The sequence below is a fragment of the Limanda limanda genome, chromosome 4, assembly GCF_963576545.1.
Source record: "Limanda limanda chromosome 4, fLimLim1.1, whole genome shotgun sequence".
Lineage (NCBI taxonomy): Eukaryota > Metazoa > Chordata > Actinopteri > Pleuronectiformes > Pleuronectidae > Limanda > Limanda limanda.
In genome coordinates this window covers 29,666,611-29,688,607 of record NC_083639.1, presented here as the reverse complement: position 1 = coordinate 29,688,607, position 21,997 = coordinate 29,666,611, and the positions used below count along the sequence as shown (strand labels likewise).

General features: G+C 40.7%; 1 protein-coding gene and 1 pseudogene across 1 annotated transcript; one reads left to right on the top strand and one right to left on the bottom strand.

Moving 5' to 3' along the window:
• LOC133000159 (6-phosphofructo-2-kinase/fructose-2,6-bisphosphatase 2-like) overlaps positions 1-6,234 on the top strand; it is a 79,284-nt pseudogene extending 73,050 nt beyond the window's left edge.
• A 2,727-nt stretch (positions 6,235-8,961) lies between these two features.
• On the bottom strand, positions 8,962-9,870 carry LOC132999954 (gastrula zinc finger protein XlCGF8.2DB-like; the record flags this gene model as incomplete). The annotated part of the gene is made up of 1 exon (XM_061069761.1): positions 8,962-9,870. A coding segment is annotated over one exon (837 nt), but the record flags the coding sequence as incomplete, so codon positions are not given.
• Positions 9,871-21,997: the final 12,127 nt, after the last annotated feature.

Here is a 21,997-nt window from a genome sequence, read left to right as displayed (position 1 = left end):
TACCACATTCTGTTATTTTTGTTTTGATGCAACCTAATGTGATAAGAGCGAGTGGGGGTGTTAAACGATCCTTATTATAGAGAACGCTCTTATTGTTTTACGGTAATAGTTTTGCCTGTTATTAGAGGTTTTATGTTTCTCTCGTACCTGTGTATATATGACGTGTATGTCGTCACATCCTGTGTTATTGTTGTTGTGAACCTGTGCATGAAACGGATGCACAGAGCTGATGCACGAGGAAGAATAAATTATACTGAATGAAACAGACGCTCCGCTTGTACTTTTCACGCTGAAGTTACACTGCTCAAGTGAGTTAACTTAACAACCCCCACCTGGCTTGGACTCTTATCCAGCACCCACGCCTCAATTCTGTGTTATATTAACACACATAACAGTATATTGCATATTGCACATCCACATTTCTCTCCTGTTTTGCATTTTACTTTTTATTTAACTTTTTATATCTCGTATATATCTGTTTTGCATTTTACTTTTTATTTAACTTTTTATATCTTGGATATTATTTTTTTATTAACAGTTATTTCTTTCTTATGTGAAGTACTTATTATGTTTTCATGCTTCATGTTAAATATATGCACCTATTTACCAAAGAAAATTCCAGGTAGGTGTAAAGCTACTTGGCAATAAATCCTTTCTGATTCTGATTCATCAGGATGCAGCCACGTCTCAGTGAGGGACAATAAATCTATGTTATAATCTGAGACTAGTTCATTAACTAAAATAGCTTTTGATGACAGTGATCCCATGTTTAAAAGATCACATTTAAAAGTCTTAGTTTCCTGAGTTGTTGCAGAGGTTGTGTTAATTTGTATTAGATTATTGTGTGTAATTCTCGCTCTGTTAATGTTTGATTTAAATCATGTAATCGGACGGTGGACAGACACAGTCTCTATGGGGTTGTGTGACTGATCCAGAGGGAGCAGAGAAGTGTGTAGCACTGCAGCTCTGCTTCCTGGTCCCAACTCTGGGTTGTCATGTTATAGACTGGGTAATATTCCTAGAATAACAGAGCTAGCTTAGGCTAAGCTACGTGGTAAGCTAGGTGGCTACGTGCTAAGCTAGGTGGCTAGCGGCGGCTAAGCCAACTACAGCTAACGGAGCTTCTAGGTCGCTGAGCCTCTCTCCTCCATCGCTACCAACACACTGCATTTATTACATGTAGCTCTACTGTTAATGGAGGCGGAGGAGTCAGTGAACATGAGCCACTCGGAGCAAGAGGGAGAGAGAGAAGCCATCGCTGCTGTATCAGCCTGTTAGACTACGAGGCTGAGCTCACACAGAACACAGAGTCACGAAGCACCAGAGAGGAGGGGCTGGGATGTGTGGCTGTTTAACTACAGACCGGTGATTGTAGCCGGAGTGATGCAGAGAAACAGCTGTTAGCAGAGGAGCTAGTTCAGAGAGCGTGAGCAGCATAGATAGATATAGATAGATATGATGCTAGCTAACGTTAGCCTGTTAGCGGTTCCTCTAGGGACTGACCTGCTCTGTGCAGCCGGACTTCGGGCTGCATCACGGCATCGAGCAGCCTCCTCTGGCGGAAGATCTCCAGCTCTGTCCGCTCCACTCGCTCCTCGTACCCAGCCACGGTTTCCTCCACCTCCGCCGTTAGCCGCTCGGTGAGCATCGCTCTCAGCTCCGGGACTCGAGCCTTTCCTCCTCCTTCCTCCACCTGCAGCAGGAAGTCTTCAGCGGCAGCGCGGATCCGCTCATGTACCGACTCCCGCAGCAGCTGCATGGCGGACATGTTGCTCCTTCCTCCTCACGCTGAGTCTCTGAGGGGACAAAGAGACAAAGACAGGAAACAGAGACTCCGATAGTTGTGAAACAAAGCTTATTTCCTGTTGCCAGTAGGTGGCGCCATCGGTATTATTACATACAGACTAATAGATCTGTTCAAGTAGGGAGTGTTCATGTTATTAGACTTCACGCCGATACATAATAAAATCACTGCTAATTTCCACAGAGCACAGCTGCCTCTCTCCACTCACGGTCGTATCTGGTGGAAATGGGGTTTGTCTCGTGAAAACGTGACGGGCTCCTGACAGCATCTCACTGCTGAATTGTGACCTAGATATCAAACAGGCTGCTGCTGTCACTATGAAGCTGACACTGTCCAAGTTATACACATGTTCTTGTTTTCTCAGGTTTTTGATGCAACAAACACAACTAGAGAACGTAGAGACCTCATTCAAGCTTTGTGAAGGAGAATGCATTCAAGGTAACATTGGAAGTGTTTTTATTATATTCTGCTGTTATCTTGTCTTTGGAAATCGGACTTAATTGAAATTCACATTCAAACATTCACAGTTTATGTAGCGTTGAACGTGAAATGATGAATGTGAGACTTTTAAATGTTAACAAGATGTATATTAGCTATCTATCCTAATCACTTTGCACCAAGCCGAAAGACAGCACCTTTGATTAACCTGTGTATGGACCTATGGACAGTCCTACAACTGCAATGTGGCTAAGGGGAAATGGCTTCTTGCCTTGGCTTAAATTCAAGGAGATATGGGACACCTTCATGCAATTTTTTAAAAAGCGACCAAGTGGAAATTAATGAGTGAAACAGAATAAAGAAGCAGCACCTAATAGGATGAATATTAATTGTAACTAATTTATATTATGAATAAGAGAACGTTATTTTATCTAGGCTTTTGATTTGATTGATTGTAATTTAATTAAATTTATCTGTATTTGTATAATTATGTCTTTATTTACTTTCATTTATTCTTATATTTTTATATATGTATTTTTTTTAAATTATTTTATTTAATCCTATTTAAGTTATTTAATTCTGGCCTCTTTTTCTTGACCCTGATTGTTTGATTGTGGGTTGGGGGTGTTCATAAACGTTTGTATGTTTATAAATGTTTGAATGTATGTTTCTTTTATGTAAAACTCAATAAATATATTGTTAAAAAAAAAATGTTAACATGAAAACTCCACAGGGCCCATTCAATGTCTCATTTAAAAACTGGATGATCTTGTTTTGATTGCGTGTTAAGGCCGGCGCATGCTTCTGCGTTTTCACGGGAACGGAGACGCAGGAGCCCTTCCGGGCCCCTCACGGCCCTTCCTACGTGCTTACGTGCGTCGGCCAATTTTTCTAACTAGACGGCAAAGCCCCGCAAGCGTCACCCGGCCGCGAGGGCTGTGATTGGTCCGCTGACTACATCATTTCCGGAGTCGCATTTCCGGTTCATGCCCGGAAACCACGGAAGATTTAGAAGAACGAATATGGACCAGATAGAAGAGCACTTGGCAGAAGAGATCCGACACTATGTCCACTAGTATAACCCGTCACTAACTGGCGGATTTTTCCGCCAGAAAAAGGCTCTGCGGAGCCGCCGTGGCGATGTAAATAAATCGCTCTTCTTCGTGCAACACACGAAGAAGAGCCGACTTCGACAAAAAACATTACTGCGCCTAGTGTTCTGGCGGGGAATTGCATGGCAACACACGCACAACGGTTGGAAAACAATGAATGACAACGAGTCCTGCGTTACAGCTGCGTGCCTGCGGGCCCCTGACGACGCAGAAGCATGCGCCGGCCTTAAGTCGTACGTTGACCTCTGACCTCGCTCCAACATGTGTTCTTGGTGGAGTCGGTGTGCGACGACCCTGAGGTGATAGCTGCTTTATAGCAGTTTGCAACAAATGAACACTAGATGGCGACAGTAAACAGATTTTAAGTTCAACCCCCCATGATCCATCACCACCTGCAGGGACCTGTCGTTTATCAAGGTGATAAACGTGGGCCGGCGTTTCCTGGTGAACCGGGTGCAGGACTACATCCAGAGCAAGATCGTGTATTACCTCATGAACATCCACGTGCACTCTCACTCCATCTACCTGTGCCGCCACGGAGAGAGCACCCACAACGTGGAGGGCCGCATCGGGGGGGACTCCGAGCTTTCTCCTCAAGGGAAACAGGTACGATGACACAGAAAGAACCAATCACAAGACTCATCAGTTCACTGGGATAAGATTTACTTTAATTCTCTCCATTGGCTTTTTCATGAGCATTAATCTAATGAAACAGACAGGAACCCTTAGAATTGAATTGATGATATCTAGACCAGAGGTCTTCAACAGGGGGTCCGCGACCCCTAGGGGGTCCGCAGAGGCTCTGCAGGGGAGTCGCGAAATCTTTGGTTGATTAAACAATTTTAACTTTTTTTATAATTTTTTATTTATTTTCGAACCAATTTTTTTCCACAAATTTAAATGTCTTTAAATACACATTAACATGCATCCAACATGTTGTGAGGCTGATTTGACCCTCTGCCTGACAACCTCCATCCGTCCAAGATGAGATAAGTTGTGTGCTACACATCAGGGTCCGACATCTCACTAATGTGGGAGTATGTGTTACATCCACAGATAGCTTGAGGATTCACTGGCTCTTCTACATGTTTAAAATAAAAACATGAATCAGAATCAGAATCAGAATTCTTTTATTTGCCAAGTATATTTGCACATACAGGAAATTGCCTTGGTGTCATTGGTGCACTTTAACATAAAACAACAATATAAAAACAACAATATGTAACAAAATAGAATAAAATAGAATAAAAATAGAATAAAAATTACTTTAATAGCTCAGTGTTGAATGCACGATGTATGTTTATAAATGGCAGTGGCATGGCCACCCTGTACCTTGCACATGTTTAAATTAAAAACATGAATATATGAACCTGTGTAATATTTGAATAGCTTAGTATTGAATGCACAATAACAGGGTAGCTCTGTTTTTACATGGCACTAGGCCCAGTTTAATATAAAACACAATTTTATACAATATATATAGTAGGGGGTCCCTGCTCCATCTCTTGTTGGAGCAGGGGGTCCTTGGCCTGAAAAACATTGAAGACCCCTGATATAGATAGATAGATAGATAGATAGATAGATAGATAGATAGATAGATAGATAGATAGATAGATAGATAGATAGATAGATAGATAGATAGATAGATAGATAGATAGATAGATAGATAGATGGATAGATGGATAGATAGATAGATGGATAGATAGATGGATAGATACACACACATACACACACACACACACACACACACACACACACACACACAAACACACACACACACACACACAAACACACATATCTTAGATTAGACAACTTTTTATATCTCTTAGTAACACACACTTACACAACAGGAGCTTGAGGAGCTTCTTGTGCCCCAGGTGCTTGAAGAGCTTCAGGAGCTTCATGTGCTTGAAGAGCTTCAGGAGCTTCATGTGCTTCAGGTGCTTGAGGAGGTTCATGTGCTATGTTGACTGTGGGGGAGAGGAGCTTCCTTCACTGAGGACTTTGGGCTTTTTAACTGCAGGTTTTTTACATGCACAAACTAGAATGACACTCATTAACAGTCCCCTTAAATTCTCCAATTCAATTCAAAGTCCCCTTTGAATTGACCTCTGTTGTTGAGCCTGTTAACACGAGTCAATGTGGAGAGGATGGTTACTCTGCTCGGCTGTGATCAGGAGTCCCCAGATCTTTTGTTTTGTCCTTGAACACCTTGCAGCATCTCATCTCCTACCAGGATGAAACCCTGAGGGACTCGGCTTTTTTTTATGGTTTTCCAGCACTTTGGTTTCTTCAACCTTCCATCACCTTTGCATTCAGAAAGCTGCTGTCGATATGTTTCATCTCAGCAACGTTATCAAGAAGGACTATCGCACCCTGATTCTTTGGAAAATGAATAAATGGCTGCGACAGCAAAAGGCAGCTTCTTTAAAAGCATTTGATTATCACATTTGTCAGACACCTAGATATGTTTTAAAGAGGTCAAATGATAGACAAGTAACTATACTTTGCTGTGCACATATATAATGTATTAATAATTATAAGATGGTTATTTAAGAGTCTCTCAGTATTGATTAAAGTGAAGCAATCACACGTAGGTTCAGAAAAGTGATTAATAATTAATAACTTCTTCTTAGACAATGTTCTGATGAACAGTCTCCAGTGCTGCAATCGTTTAACAGCACTCCACATAAATGACCCAATTTTCCAAATAGGAACTTAAGACTCCTGAGACTCTATTAGTTTCCTCTAATAGTATTTTCTGCTGTGAGGCATTAATCTGTGAGTGTCAGTGACGTTTCCTCTCTCTTCAAGGAGTCCCTGTGTGAAGGAATCAACTTTGACAGCTCCGAGGAAACTAGTGGCTGGTTCCGCTTCTGAGTGAAGATGAAAAGTCTTGTTCTTCACGGCACAAATTAAAGTTTGGATTCGATCATGACTCTGAAGATGGATAGAAGTATTTTTGAACTACAGTTTTTGGAAATCGTGGTCAGAGGAGGATGAAGTCAAAGAAGAGTTTGTGTTTTAAAACCAGGCAACTTGGACACAGGGTCATTTTTTATTTCTTTATATCTGCAGTTTCTGTCTTTGTCTTTACTCTGCATGCTGAGGCTTTGACCTGGAGGCCTTATCATTAGTATCATAAACTCTTCTGCATGTGCACTACAAGAAATCTATCAACAAAACAACACAACACAGTGTTCAACACAACTGGCAACTAATCCTTATTGTACTGTAAATAATACAAAGCCTTACTGATCATTACATACACTGAGTATCAGCTCCTCTATTCTTCTCAATACAAGCACATTAGTAGATGCTGTAAAAACTTTTTATAATATAAATCCGCTCATCTTATAGACAGACATTTGCACTTATGATTATCTGAAGCCATCGTGTGTTGTCTCATCTTATAGATTTGAGAGATTGTACTGAACAGGGTTCTGAAGGAAGATTCAAATGCTGTATAAAGATTTATCCCTCTTGTTATAGAAGCATTGTTGGAAAATACTTTACATTACTTGACATATTGTCCCGGCAGTAGGTAACAGATTGAACTTTCTGTCTCGAGCTGCTGTTCACAATGTTTTTAATGTGTCTCAATCAGCTCTTAATGATACATATTCATTATGTGTTCTCTGAAGGGATTTGTAGGTATTATTGCTATTTTGTTGAGATACTTTTGTACATGTTATCAAACAAAGAATTTGCTTTATTTGCTTCTTGCAAACGTTTATTTGCTTCTTAACTTTTCCTCAACATCAGCCTTTTTATTTACTAATGCAGAGTTTCATTGGATGACTGTGTCATGTTTGATCATTGATAAGTTATTGCCGTGCTCCAATCAGCCTCCTTGTGCCTTTTTAGCAGACGATAAAAGTGAGTTTCAATGAGTCTTGTTTTTTCTCAAAGAAATATCAGAGACAAATTAATCTGTGCATTCAAATGTTATTGATCATTTTTGACTTTCATTGTATTGTCCCTTGTTATATTAAAAACGCTGTCAATATTATTAAAGAACTAAATGAAATTAGATTTCGTGGCTAGTTTGCTTTGTTTTTTCTTGTTTTATCAGCACAAGGCCCAAAGTGTCACGGAATGGAGAGGTTGAATGGAGAAGCAAAATTACTCATTAGGGTGAATAGCAAATAAGAAAAAGGGAAAGTAATTCATTAATCCATTCAGTTGCCTATTTCTCTTATTCAGATTCATTATCAAATGGATTTGTAGATCACCCCCCCCCATTAATACACAAGATTGGGGAGAAGGGCGATTAGCACGATTAGGCTGTGGAGTTAGACAGCTCATTGACTTTCTGTTGACTGGGAGAACATATTAAAAGAAGCATTTATGTTGTTTTTTTAACCCAGAAAAATATTGAAATAAATTAGACAATCAAACCTGATGTGACCACTGACACATAATCCTCAGATAAACAGACACCACCACTGCTCAGTTTCTTTTCATAGATGTCTCAAAAATAAGATATTTCATCATTATTATCATTCTCCTAGAGTTGCAAATACAAATTAAGGGAACAAATTGTTTCATCAACAAAGGCACTGGAAAAGGAAAACTGTGCTGAGCTTTACTCTTCTTGAAGCTGTGCCTAACAAAATACACCAGACAGCACCAAGTGAATACTTATTTCAAACTTTTGTGAACCGTAAATCAAATACGAGACCCCTGGAAGACGTTGACATTGACCGATCTATCATGACCAGAAAAAACAAAAAGTCTCAAGGGGCATTATGAAAAAACAACAGGAAGGCCGCCATCTTGCATTTAGTGGCCATTTTGGCCACATTCTAAATTTTTACTTTGAGGAACTTGTACCAGGTCTTACATCAGATCAACTTCAAATTGAGATGAAAACAAAAACAATTAAAAATTGAAATTTCTACTATTTCTAGGACTGCAAATCAGCACTGAACGGGCCTTAGCACATGCATTTTGAAGCAAGACATGCGTTTTGCGCACTGCGGCAAAGATAAACGCTTCACCTCCTGCCTCCGTCACGTGAGGTCGATCCTTGTCTACTAATTGCTCATTAGATTAAATGTTTGTTTTGAATCACTGACCTATGATCTATGTTGTTTTATATAGATCTGTGATCTACTGAGTCCAGTATCACACAGATTGACCGACAGAACCAAAACATCTCAGCACAAACATAAAAATAATTATCTTAAATTTTATTTTTTTTTGGGACATCACAGCTGTCTCTGAATTTAACCATCCTGCTGTTTGACATTTACAGTCATTCATGTGTGAGTGTAATGCTGCGTTCCAGACGACTCGCATGTCAGATATTCTGACCTGAAATTGCTGAGTTCCGACTTCACGTCAAACATAAACAAACATGTCTGACTGTGAGAAGCTGATTAATTTGTCTCGTGAGGAAACAAAGAGGAGGGCGACGCCTTTATCTTTTCATTAGACTTTTATTCTTGGAAACACATTCAATACATAAAGGAGAACACAAACTGTCATTGAATCTCACGAACCAAGAAGTCATTGTTTTAAAACAAACATATTTAATCAAATAGAGTTATTTTATCTAGGGACATAAAACCTGTTAGTAGTCTATTTAAAACAGTGAACTATGAATATGTATACTATGAATATCTGCTGATAAATCCTACAAAATCTTGGTTGCAACTGAATCACTTCTCTTCTTTATGAATCCTCACGTCTTGTACAAGAGGACTGAATCTTAAATCTTTCACCACACTCGGATCCACTAAACGCTTTCTCTCTTGTATGAATCCTCATATGTCTATTTAGATGGCCCCTTTGGTTAAATCCATTACCACACTCAGAGCAGATATACGGTTTCTCTCCTGTATGAATCCTCATATGTGTATCTAGATTGCCCCTTTCGTTAAATCTTTTACCACACTCAGAGCAACTAAACGCTTTCTCTCCTGTATGAATCCTCATATGTGTATTTAGACTGCCCCTTTGGTTAAATCCATTACCACACTCAGAGCAGATGTACGGTTTCTCTCCTGTATGAATCCTCATATGTGTATCTAGATTGCCCCTTTCGTTAAATCTTTTACCACACTCAGAGCAAATATACGGTTTCTCTCCTGTATGAATCCTCATGTGTGTATTTAGACTGCCCCTTTTGTTAAATCTTTTACCACACTCAGAGCAACTAAACGCTTTCTCTCCTGTATGAATCCTCATATGTGTATTTAGACTGCCCCTTTGGTTAAATCCATTACCACACTCAGAGCAGATATACGGTTTCTCTCCTGTATGAATCCTCATATGTGTATTTAGATTGCCCCTTTCGTTAAATCTGTTACCACACTCAGAGCAACTAAACGCTTTCTCTCCTGTATGAATCCTCATATGTGTATTTAGATTGCCCCTTTGGTTAAATCCATTACCACACTCAGAGCAGATATACGGTTTCTCTCCTGTATGAATCCTCATATGTGTATTTAGATTGCCCCTTTGGTTAAATCTTTTACCACACTCAGAGCAACTGAACGATTTTTTTTCTGTCTTACATCCCACATCACTTAGTTTGTTATTTCTTGTATTTAAACCAGTCTGAGTTTCCCTGGTCTCCAGCCAATCATCCTCACTGACTTCAGTCTCAGAAGATTCTTCAGTCTTGTCCTCAGGACCTTGTTGTAAACGTCCATCTGGACCTGAGTTCCTGGCTGGTTCTGGTCCTCCACAGTCCGCTCTGTTCTCCTTCATCTCACTCGGATGAAGCTTTGACGATTTAAGTTTCTCTTCATCTTCTTCACTCTTCACAGCGACAGGAGTCAATGTGAACTTGATATCAGCCTCCTCCAGTCCTTGAAGCTGCTGTCCATCCTGATTGGTCCACGGTTCCTCCTGTTCCTCTTTAATGTGGGGGGGCTCTGGATCCTCCTGGTCCACAAGGGGGCTCCACTGCTGCTCCTCAGGGGGAAACTCTTCTTTCTTCACCATCAGTTGCTGGACGTCTGCAGGACACACTGAAACACAAAAACACACGTTTATAATTTCAGAGTTTCCTGAAGTGTTTTGAAAAACTTGTGTTGTGTCGTTTAATGTCGACTGTTGTGATTTTTGAACGATCACATTCAGGAAGTAGAGATGTTGAGGTTGTTTACAGTTGGTGTTACGACGCAGCTCGTAAAGGAAGCAGCATAAAACAAAAGGTTTCTGGTAAAAAAAAGTTTTTCATTCACAGCAGCAGGTTTTCTGCACAGACTCGTTCACAACAGCATTAAATCCTCCTCATTATTCAGGTGAGAGGTGGAGCAGCCGGGTGCAGCAGACAGAGACAGGAAGTGGAGTATTAACTCCGCTGCTCGAGCTGATGCTAGCTTACGTTAGCCTGTGAGCGGTTCCTCCTCGATTATGAAAAAAAAAAATCATAATCACGATTATTTTGGATAATATTGAAATTAAAATTATTCAAACGATTACTTATGATGCATTTATTCAGTGTTTCACTCCAAAAAAAAAGGCGGCTGCGTGCTATAGAATGGCGCTGCGCGACCGCTACATTGTGTGGTGCTGCTCCTCTTAGGATTCTAAGAATCCGAGGTGTTCCCATACAAGAGAACTTTTTCTACCCTATTTGTCGATCAAGCGGGTCTGCCCTCCCTCTGCCATTTTCCACTCGTGGTGTTTTTTTTAAACACCGCCGGTCACCACACACACAACTCGCCTCCTTCACTTTACAGCTGCTTGAGAGTGAGAGCCAGTCAGCAGGGCCGCGTTGAATGCTTTGGAGGAAGGACTGAATTGTTCATGTAATTTCAGAAAATCGTTTCAACTCGATTATATAAGTTTGGAGATCATTTGACCCAAAAAAATCGAAATCACGATTAAAATTTGATTAATTGCACAGCCCTACGCTAAGGCTATCTTTATTATAGTCAACATGAATATTAAAGTCACCAACAAAAATAATTTTATCAGTCTTTAGGACTAGGTTTGAAAAAAACTCAGGGAATTCCTTTAAATATTCAGTATAAGCCCCAGGAGCAGGGTACTACAGCAAATATGATTGGCTGTTGGTGTTTCTTGGATTGGCGTGGAAGACTAAGAACAAGACATTCAAATGAGTTGTAGCTGAGTTTAGGTTTAGGATTAATTGATAGAGTGGAGTTAAAAATAGCAGCAACTCCACCTCCTCGTCCAAATTCTCTGGGCACGTGTGAATTTATATGACTGGGGGGAGTAGATTCATTTAGACTGACATATTCCAAAACCTCCCGCCACAAGACCAGCTTCTTCCCGGCTGCAGTTGGCCTTATCAACAAGGCCCGGTGTAACAGGCCATAGTACCCCCCCCGGCCGAAGTATACCCGGGGTTAAAGGGGCCTAGGCTAGATTATACCCCGGGTATATTATAGCCTAGGCCAAATCATACCCCTCAGGCCAGATTATAACCCCATGATATCAGTCGTGTTGAATGATATACACAAGATTTACTTAATTTTTCAACATTTTATTGGTGGTTCAGCTTTGTCAGGTAAATTAAGGGAGAAAGCTAACTAACTTAAATCTTAAAACTCTAAAACAAAGACTTTTATTACTTGATAATAAAAGTCTGATAAAATCAAAACAACCAAAGATCAAAACACCTCTCAGTAGTGTTACACATTAAAATAAAAGCACATAGCCAAAACATAATGCAATTGTAACATAATATAATAAAAGTTAATTATTATATATATAAAAAAATGGTGTTAGAGGAATCAGCTATCCCATCTCGCCTCAGCAACTCTACTCCTCTGCTTGCATTAAGCAGGGCTTATAAAGTCAAGCTTCACCCCTGGAGCCTCCCCCCAAAAATGAAAAATTCTAAACTTCTTAACAGTTCTACAGTAAAGTACTGCACCTTTATTTATCACAAGAACGAGAGCTAAGAAGAAATGCAAAGTGCACACTAAAGAATCAAAACAAATGACAACTTAGCTAACAAACAATAATAATTATAATAACAAGAAATAAAATGATATATGCAAGTTTTCTTTCAATTTAAATGATATATTGTATAATATAATACAACTAATAATTACTATAATAGAATATGCAAAATAAACAAACAAATAAATAAATAGTATAATTTAACTTTGTCTCAAGAACTATTAACATTCCACTCCCTAGCATCACACTTCAAGGGTTACAGTGCAATCCTTCTGGCCTTCCTTGCTGCAAAGTCATCAATCAAAACATCGTTTTCAACTGTTTGAAATTAGAAAAACTCCTCTCGGCTGAAGCTACTGTTACTGGTAGTGTTGCTCTGATCCGCAGAGCAATACACAAGTTGGGATATATTTCTGTGAGCTGCTTTGCATGTATGAAAGAGTTGTCATGCTCTTTGATGGCCAGTAAGGTAAAATGTCTAACTCCTTGGCCAGCTTATTTAGTTATTAAGCATTTTGGTGTATTTGGACAGCCTGACACTTTTTTCATTCCAAGATAGCTGTTGATTAGTTGAATCCGGTCTGATTAAACTCTCTAGCTCGCTACACCAATACTAACATTGTTCTTATAACTCAAATTTCAACTTCATGACACCAGTGTTAATTTTGGTATCTTTTTTAGATTTAGTATAGTCTATGGATGAAAATGCATATTAGCTTTAGTCACATTGAGTCATTTTTATCCTTCTTAGTTTTAGTCTAGTTTTCGTTGATGGAAACTCAGAACATTTTTGTCTAGTTTAAGTCACATTTAATAGTCCATCTTATAGCCACATTTAACCCCTTTCCTTCCCTTCTCAGGACCAGGGACCCCCTGTGTTGTGTCTACAACTGCATAATAGTCTAGCTTGCAGTACTTAAATTGTGGATACAATTAGTCTCTGATACAGATCTCCTAGTATATGCCTACAGCTGAATTCCAATTAATGCAGTGTAAATTATCATTAAAATATAAGAGAATATCCAGCCTAGATTTTGAAGATTCAAATGCTTTGATAGCACAACACAACTACTATGCCTACCTGACCTTAGAGCTAAATCAACCACATATCCACCATGTATAGTTTTGCCCTGGACAGTTTATCCCCTGGGGTATACTCTGGCCTGGAGGGGTATAGTATGGCCTAGGCTGTTTTACACCCCGGGGTATAGTTTTGCCTAGGCCAGTTTATCCCCCGGGGTATACTTTGGTTTAATTTGGGCGGGAGTTTATTTGGCCTGTTACACCGGGACCCCTGTTAAACTATCCTTATTATAGAGAACGCTCTTATTGTTTTACGGTAATAGTTTTGCCTGTTATTAGAGGTTTTACGTTTTACTCTCGTACCTGTGTATATATGACGTGTATGTCGTCACATCCTGTGTTATTGTTGTTGTGAACCTGTGCATGAAACAGATGCACAGAGCCGGTGCACGAGGAAGAATAAATTATACTGAATGAAACAGACGCTCCGCTTGTACTTTTCACGCTAAAGTTACACTGCGCAAGTGAGTTAACTCAACAGGTTATGGGCCCAGGGCTGAAGACAAGCGAGCGAGAAGTAGGTGCGACGTATACGCATAGTTAGCAGAGAAGCTAGAAGAAAGTGACGGGCTAACGATGGCGAACCGAGCAACAGGAGTTCCAGCACCGCAGCTTATATTCGATGGGACGGAGGAGAAATTCGACCTTTGGGAGACACGGTTCCTGAGCTGCCTGCATATCCTGAAGTTGAAGGATACTATGGTGAGAGAACCAGTTGATGCGAGCGAGAAAGACGGACGGAAGAATGCCGACTGCTACGCTGAGCTGGTAAGGCTAATAGATGATAAAAGCCTATCGCTAATCAGACACGAGGCTGCTGATGATGGCAGGAAAGCCCTGAGAATACTAAAAGAACATTATTCTGGGAAGAGCAAGCCACGGATTATAAATATGAACACGTCTCTAACCAAGCTTCACATGGCAGACAGCGAGACTGTTACTGACTATTTAATAAGAGCTGAGAACATTATAACAGCATTAAGGGAAGCAGGAGAGACCATGAGTGATGGACTGATCGTGGCCATGACGCTAAGCGGGCTACCGGACTCGTTCAAGCCGCTAGCTGTCCATGTGACGCAGAATGAAGACAGCGTCACGTTTGCAGATTTCAAAAGAAGACTACGAGTCTATGAGGAATCAGAGAAAATGAAAATGGCTGAAGCAACTACAGATAATGTGATGAAAACGTTTACAACACAAGGTGGAGGCCATAGCAAGCCACACAGTAGCAGAAAAGAAGATGCTAACATTACCTGCTACAAGTGTGGAATAAAGGGACACATGGCAAGAAGGTGTTACAGAAAAGTGTGGTGCAGTTACTGCAAGAACAATACGCATGCAAAAACGAAGGGGGGGACAAGATGGCGTCAGAAAAGTTGCAGAGGAGCAAGGTGACGACCAAGACCACCTCTTCATGGCCAGATATGTCAAGAGTGAAAGACCACCAGGTAACGTGAAGATGAAAGGCATCATGGTGGATGCGGGAGCGACTTCCCACATCGAGAATGACATCAAAAAGTTCCACCCCACCAAAATGGCACAGCAGAGAGAGGGTGGAGAACACTATGATATGAGCAGATGCCTACTGATAGAAAGCGGGTTACCAGATAATTTATGGAACTACGCTGTACAGACCTCAGCTTATGTGAGAAACAGATGTTACAGTAGACGTACAAAGAAAACGCCGTACGAGCTATTCACAGGAAGGGTCCCAGACATATCCAAATTACAAAAATTCGGATCGATGTGTTTTGCCTACAAGCAAGAGAAAAGCAAATTGGATTCCAGATGTGAGCAAGGTGTTTTCATAGGCTATGATAAAAACAGCCCAGCCTGTCTAGTGTACTATCCAGACACAGAGAAGGTTAAAAAGCATAGGTTGGTGAAATTCACCACTAAAGCAAGCAAAGAAAGGGAAACACAAACATATAGAATACGGGGATATACACTCTACTGATGACAACAGTGATGAGTATGTTGTTGATAAGAATGTGAAAAATGTACCAGGTCAAGGTGTTCAAAGTGATGATAGAGAGACTTCATCTGAAAAGACTGAGTACACACAGCCAGATGTGTCCACAGAGACTGTGATCAAGAGGAACCCACGGAGAATTAGAAAGAGACCAGCTTATCTACAGGATTATGTGACAGATGACAAACTGCACACATGCATGGACTCTTGTTACAGAGCAGTGTGTGACATACCTCAAAATGACCAGGACGCCATTGCATCAAGCAAAGCAAGGCAGTGGACTAATGCCATGAGAGAGGAGATGCAATCCCTGGAGGAGAATGAGACTTTCAAGCTTACTCAGTTGCCACCAGGCAAACAGACAGTGGGGGGCAGATGGGTTTATGCACTTAAGACCGAAATTGATGGATCTGATAAATATAAAGCAAGATTCGTAGCAAAAGGCTACAGTCAGAAACCAGGCACTGACTACGAGGAGACTCTCACCCACAGCTGATATGTCAAGTGTGAGAGTGGTCATGCAAAAGGCTGTACAAGATAACCTAGTCCTACACCAGATGGATGTGAAGACAGCTTACTTGCATGCCCCAATTGACCGTGAAATTGATATGGAGCAACCTGAGGGTTATGAGAAAAAGTCCAATACAGGTGAAAAACTTGTGTGTAAATTACAAAAATCTATTTATGGTCTGAAACAATCAGGGAGAAATTGGAATACTATGTTGCATGAATGTTTAAGTGAGAATGATTTTGTACAGAACCCAGCTGATAACTGTGTGTATACAAAAGAAAAGCACAACGAGACAGTAATTTTTATCATATGGGTTGACGATCTGGTGATAGCAGCTAGTAATGAAAATGTTCTGAAAAATGTAAAGAGAACACTCACTGAAAGGTTCAAAATGAAAGACTTGGGAAAGCTGAGACATTTCTTGGGCATAGATTTCAAACAAGCAGATGGTGTAGTCAAAATGTCACAGGGGAGACATGTGAGCAAAATTCTAGATCAATTTGGGATGCAGGATTGCAAAGCTAGAGAAACTCCATGTGAACCAAAACTTGAATACACAGAAGATGCAGAAAAACTGAAAGACCCAAGAATGGACAGGGAGGCAGTAGGAAGTTTAATTTACTTGTCTACATGTACCCGACCAAACATAACTTTTGTGGTCAGTAAACTCTCCCAGCACTTTGCTGAACCAACAGTAGAACACTGGACCACATTAAAACATGTGTTCAGGTACCTCAAAGGTACAACAGAACAGGGATTATGTTTTAGGAGAAATGACAGAGAAAAATTAGGCCTAAGAGTCTACAGTGATGCTGACTGGGCATCAGACCCAGCAGATAGGCGAAGTACATCAGGTTTTTGTGTCAGTCTAAATGAGGGAAGCTCTTTGATATCCTGGAAAACAAGAAAACAACCGACAGTAGCTTTATCCAGTTGTGAGGCTGAATACATGTCCTTAGCATCAGCCGTACAGGAATGCATTTACTTAGAGCAGTTACTCAGGGGTATAGACACATATCAATATGCAAAAACAAAAATGTATGAAGACAACCAAGGTGCCATAGCACTAGCCAAAAACCCAGTCAACAGACAACGGAGCAAGCAAATTGACATTAAGTATCATTTTATCAGGGAAAATGTGAACAATGAAAAGTTTATTTTGGAATATTGTCCTACTGAGCAAATGATTGCTGATGTCATGACAAAACCAGCTACTAAGCTGAAGTTAAAAAGATTTGCACGAAACATGTTTGGTACTTAAGAGTGCAAAGAGTATTTTGTTTCTTTGAGTATCAAGGTTACCACATTCTGTTATTTTTGTTTTGATGCAACCTAATGTGATAAGAGCGAGTGGGGGTGTTAAACGATCCTTATTATAGAGAACGCTCTCATTGTTTTACGGTAATAGTTTTGCCTGTTATTAGAGGTTTTACGGTTCTCTCGTACCTGTGTATATATGACGTGTATGTCGTCACATCCTGTGTTATTGTTGTTGTGAACCTGTGCATGAAACGGATGCACAGAGCCGGTGCACGAGGAAGAATAAATTATACTGAATGAAACAGACGCTCCGCTTGTACTTTTCACGCTGAAGTTACACTGCGCAAGTGAGTTAACTTAACAACCCCCACCTGGCTTGGACTCTTATCCAGCACCCACGCCTCAATTCTGTGTTACATTAGCACACATAACAGTATATTGCATATTGCACATCCACATTTCTCTCCTGTTTTGCATTTAACTTTTTATTTAACTTTTTATATCTTGGATATTATTTTTTCATAAACAGTTATTTCTTTCTTATGTGAAGTACTTATTGTGTTTTTATGCTTTATGTTAAATGTATGCACCTATTTACCATCGAAAATTCCAGGTAGGTGTAAAGCTACTTGGCAATAAATCCTTTCTGATTCTGATTCATCAGGATGCAGCCACGTCTCAGTGAGGGACAATAAATCTATGTTGTAATCTGAGACTAGTTCATTAACTAAAATAGCTTTTGATGACAGTGATCTCATGTTTAAAAGACCACATTTAAAAGTCTTAGTTTCCTGAGTTGTTGCAGAGGTTGTGTTAATTTCTATTAGATTATTGTGTGGAATTCTCGCTCTGTTAATGTTTGATTTAAATCATGTAATCGGACGGTGGACAGACACAGTCTCTATGGGGTTGTGTGACTGATCCAGAGGGAGCAGAGAAGTGTGTAGCACTGCAGCTCTGCTTCCTGGTCCCAACTCTGGGTTGTCATGTTATAGACTGGGTAATATTCCTAGAATAACAGAGCTAGCTTAGGCTAAGCTACGTGGTAAGCTAGGTGGCTACGTGCTAAGCTAGGTGGCTCCGCGGCGGCTAAGCTAACTACAGCTAACGGAGGTTCTAGGTCGCTGAGCCTCTCTCCTCCATCGCTACCAACACACTGCATTTATTACATGTAGCTCTACTGTTAATGGAGGCGGAGGAGTCAGTGAACATGAGCCACTCGGAGCAAGAGGGAGAGAGAGAAGCCATCGCTGCTGTATCAGCCTGTTAGACTACGAGGCTGAGCTCACACAGAACACAGAGTCACGAAGCTCCAGAGAGGAGGGGCTGGGATGTGTGGCTGTTTAACTACAGACCGGTGATTGTAGCCGGAGTGATGCAGAGAAACAGCTGTTAGCAGAGGAGCTAGTTCACAGAGCGTGAGCAGCATAGATAGATATAGATAGATATGATGCTAGCTAACGTTAGCCTGTTAGCGGTTCCTCTAGGGACTGACCTGCTCTGTGCAGCCGGACTTCGGGCTGCATCACGGCATCGAGCAGCCTCCTCTGGCGGCAGATCTCCAGCTCTGTCCGCTCCACTCGCTCCTCGTACCCAGCCACGGTTTCCTCCAGCCCGGCGAGGATCTCCTCCACCTCCGCCGCGAGCCGCTCGGTGAGCATCGCTCTCAGCTCCGGGACTCGAGCCTTTCCTCCTCCTTCCTCCACCTGCAGCAGGAAGTCTTCAGCGGCAGCGCGGATCCGCTCATGTACCGACTCCCGCAGCAGCTGCATGGCGGACATGTTGCTCCTTCCTCCTCACGCTGAGTCTCTGAGGGGACAAAGAGACAAAGACAGGAAACAGAGACTCCGATAGTTGTAAAACAAAGCTTATTTCCTGTTGCCAGTAGGTGGCGCCATCGGTATTATTACATACAGACTAATAGATCTGTTCAAGTAGGGAGTGTTCATGTTATTAGACTTCACGCTGATACATAATAAAATCACTGCTGATTTCCATAGAGCACAGCTGCCTCTCTCCCCTCACGGTCGTATCTGGTGGAAATGGGGTTTGTCTCGTGAAAACGTGACAGGCTCCTGACAGCATCTCACTGCTGAATTGTGACCTAGATATCAAACAGGCTGCTGCTGTCACTCTGAAGCTGACACTGTCCAAGTTATACACATTGACTTGTTTTCTCAGGTTTTTGATGCAACAAACACAACAAGAGAACGTAGAGACCTCATTCAAGGCTTTGTGAAGGAGAATGCATTCAAGGTAACATTGGAAGTGTTTTTATTATATTCTGCTGTTATTTTGTCTTTGGAAATCGGACTTAATTGAAGTTCACATTCAAACATTCACAGTTTATGTAGCGTTGAACGTGAAATGATGAATGTGAGACTTTTAAATGTTAACAAGAAAACTCCACAGGGCCCCTTCAATGTCTAATTTAAAAACTGGATGATCTTGTTATGTTCGCGTGTTAGTCGTACGTTGACCTCTGACCTCTCTCCAACAGGTGTTCTTTGTGGAGTCGGTGTGTGACGACCCTGAGGTGATAGCTGCTAATATTCTGGTACGTCACTCAAACACTTAATCTATAAATATTCCCGGTCTCTGCTTAGTTATGTAAGAACCATGCTGCTTGCTCACATGGTCTGACTGTGTTGCATACCTGCCACAGGAAGTGAAGGTGTCCAGTCCCGACTACCCTGAGAGACACAGAGAGAGAGTAATGGACGACTTCCTCAAACGCATCGAGTGCTACAAGGTCACTTATCAACCGTTAGATCCTGACAACTACGACAAGTAAGAGCTGATCACATCTGCTTCTCTCGATCTCAATAGGTCATTACATTTAATATCTGGATTACGCTCCTGCACTGCAACACATTTCAAGTCAGTTAAACTTGCAAACGAAAGTTCACCTGCTGCCTTAAGAACACGTGTTAACTCAACTTGAGGTTTATCGTTGTTTCAACCCAGAAATTAAAGTTTAAAAAGTTGATTGTACTACATTGTTGTAGTTGACTCAACTTTGTTTTATAAGTTGTCAAAGTTGATTTAACGTTTTATCACTTGCTGTCTCAACTTAATACTTTGAGTTAAAATAACTTTCCTTAGCTAGTTGAACAAACACACATTTCTGCATTATTGTAACTTACAGTTTTGAGTTAAAATTACTTACTATGTTTATACAACTTCCCATTTCAAGTTAAGTTATAACTTTTATGGTACATGATAGAACACACAGAATTCTTCCATTTGTCCAAAAATACAACATTTATTATATATATATAAGCTCATACATTAGGTTCTCATACATTGGGTTCTCAAACAGATAACATGCCATCCAACTAGCAGTTATCCACAGTGTCAAAGTCAGACAATGACACAATCTAACAGGTTCATTAAAACCTCAATATGGTGAAAAATGCTGAACACTACCAACTAGCTGTTTACCAGTTTCAAACTCAGACAAGTGTGTGTGTGTGTGTGTGTGTGTGTGTGTGTGTGTGTGTGTGTGTGTGTGTGTGTGTGTGTGTGTGTGTGTGTGTGTGTGTGTGTGTGTGTGTGTGTGTGTGTGTGTGTGTGTGGGGGGGGGGGGGGGGGGCAGAGAGAGAGACAGAGAGAGACACAGAGACACAGAGATACAGACAGCCAGACAGAGAGAGACAAAGAGAGAGAGAGAGAGACGGAGAGAGAGAGTACAATAAGGCAAATGTGAGACATGTTATACAATGACACAATCTGAGACAACAGGTTAATTAAAACCTCAATATGAAGAAAAAATGCTGAACACTGAACATCCACAACACATGTGTTAATTGAACACACTTTTCACATCTTTTTGTTCACACGCGATATCTAAGCAGTTTATTTCTAAGTCCATGGACTCTTGCTGAGCATTGGTCTGGTTTAATGCTCATGATGACCTTCTGAAGGAACTCAAACGTGTACCTCATATTTCGCGGGTACTCAAGATTAAGGCAGTAGATGGCTCCAAGTAGCATAGCAAAGTGGGCACATCTCTGATGTCATGTAGGATGATCTTCTCCTCTGCTACCACAGCCACATTAAAGACATCCAAAGGAAATGCATCCTGTAGAGGACCTTCATGCCCAATCAGTAGTCCAACTTCCATTCCTGCCATTATCACATCGAGGGTTTCGCCATGAGCCTGAAGACATAAAGACATACACATCTTAACTTACATGTCCAAGTTTAAAATATCATGGCCATTCTAATAAATAAAGTCTATAACTGTCTAGTGAGTGAGTGAGAAAACAATGGGACTGAAAGGCTGTGACATCAACCAATGATAAATAATATAACTCCTGCAAATGTAATAAAATCCAATAATGTCAGAACTTGACCAATAATGTAATAAAATGTCCTGGCTGTTACCGTAATACCGGTAGGATCCAATAATGTATTTTCAACAATGAAATACCGCCTGACAGTGTTATTGTTTGTGTTTTAAGAGTTAAATGTTATATACATTGGATTTGAAATGAAAGAACATTGTGAGGAAAATGATGCTTGCTTTGGGTATGGTAAAACCTCTTATGAACAAGACAAATGTTGCCTTAGCCACATTTAGAACTAAATCTAAAGAGTGTACTATAAAATGTGTGAATATAGTGTCTTACATCACACATCCTGATGATGTTGGAGGAATCATCTGAAAGGTAGTGCGGGAGACCAAGTAGGGCAGCTGTTCTTTGGTTTTGGTTTGTGTCCTAAAAAAAACCAGGTAATAGTAGGTGAATGCAATACACAAGATAGAATCCTAATCTCTTAATATCTTAGTACTCTTTGATAGGAAATATTTATCTACACAGTACATACCTCCTTTTGAAGACAATTCAGAATGCTGCTCAGGGCCAACCTCCTGCCCGATGCAGCAGTTGCTTTGTACAGTTGTAGAAGACTGGGCACCA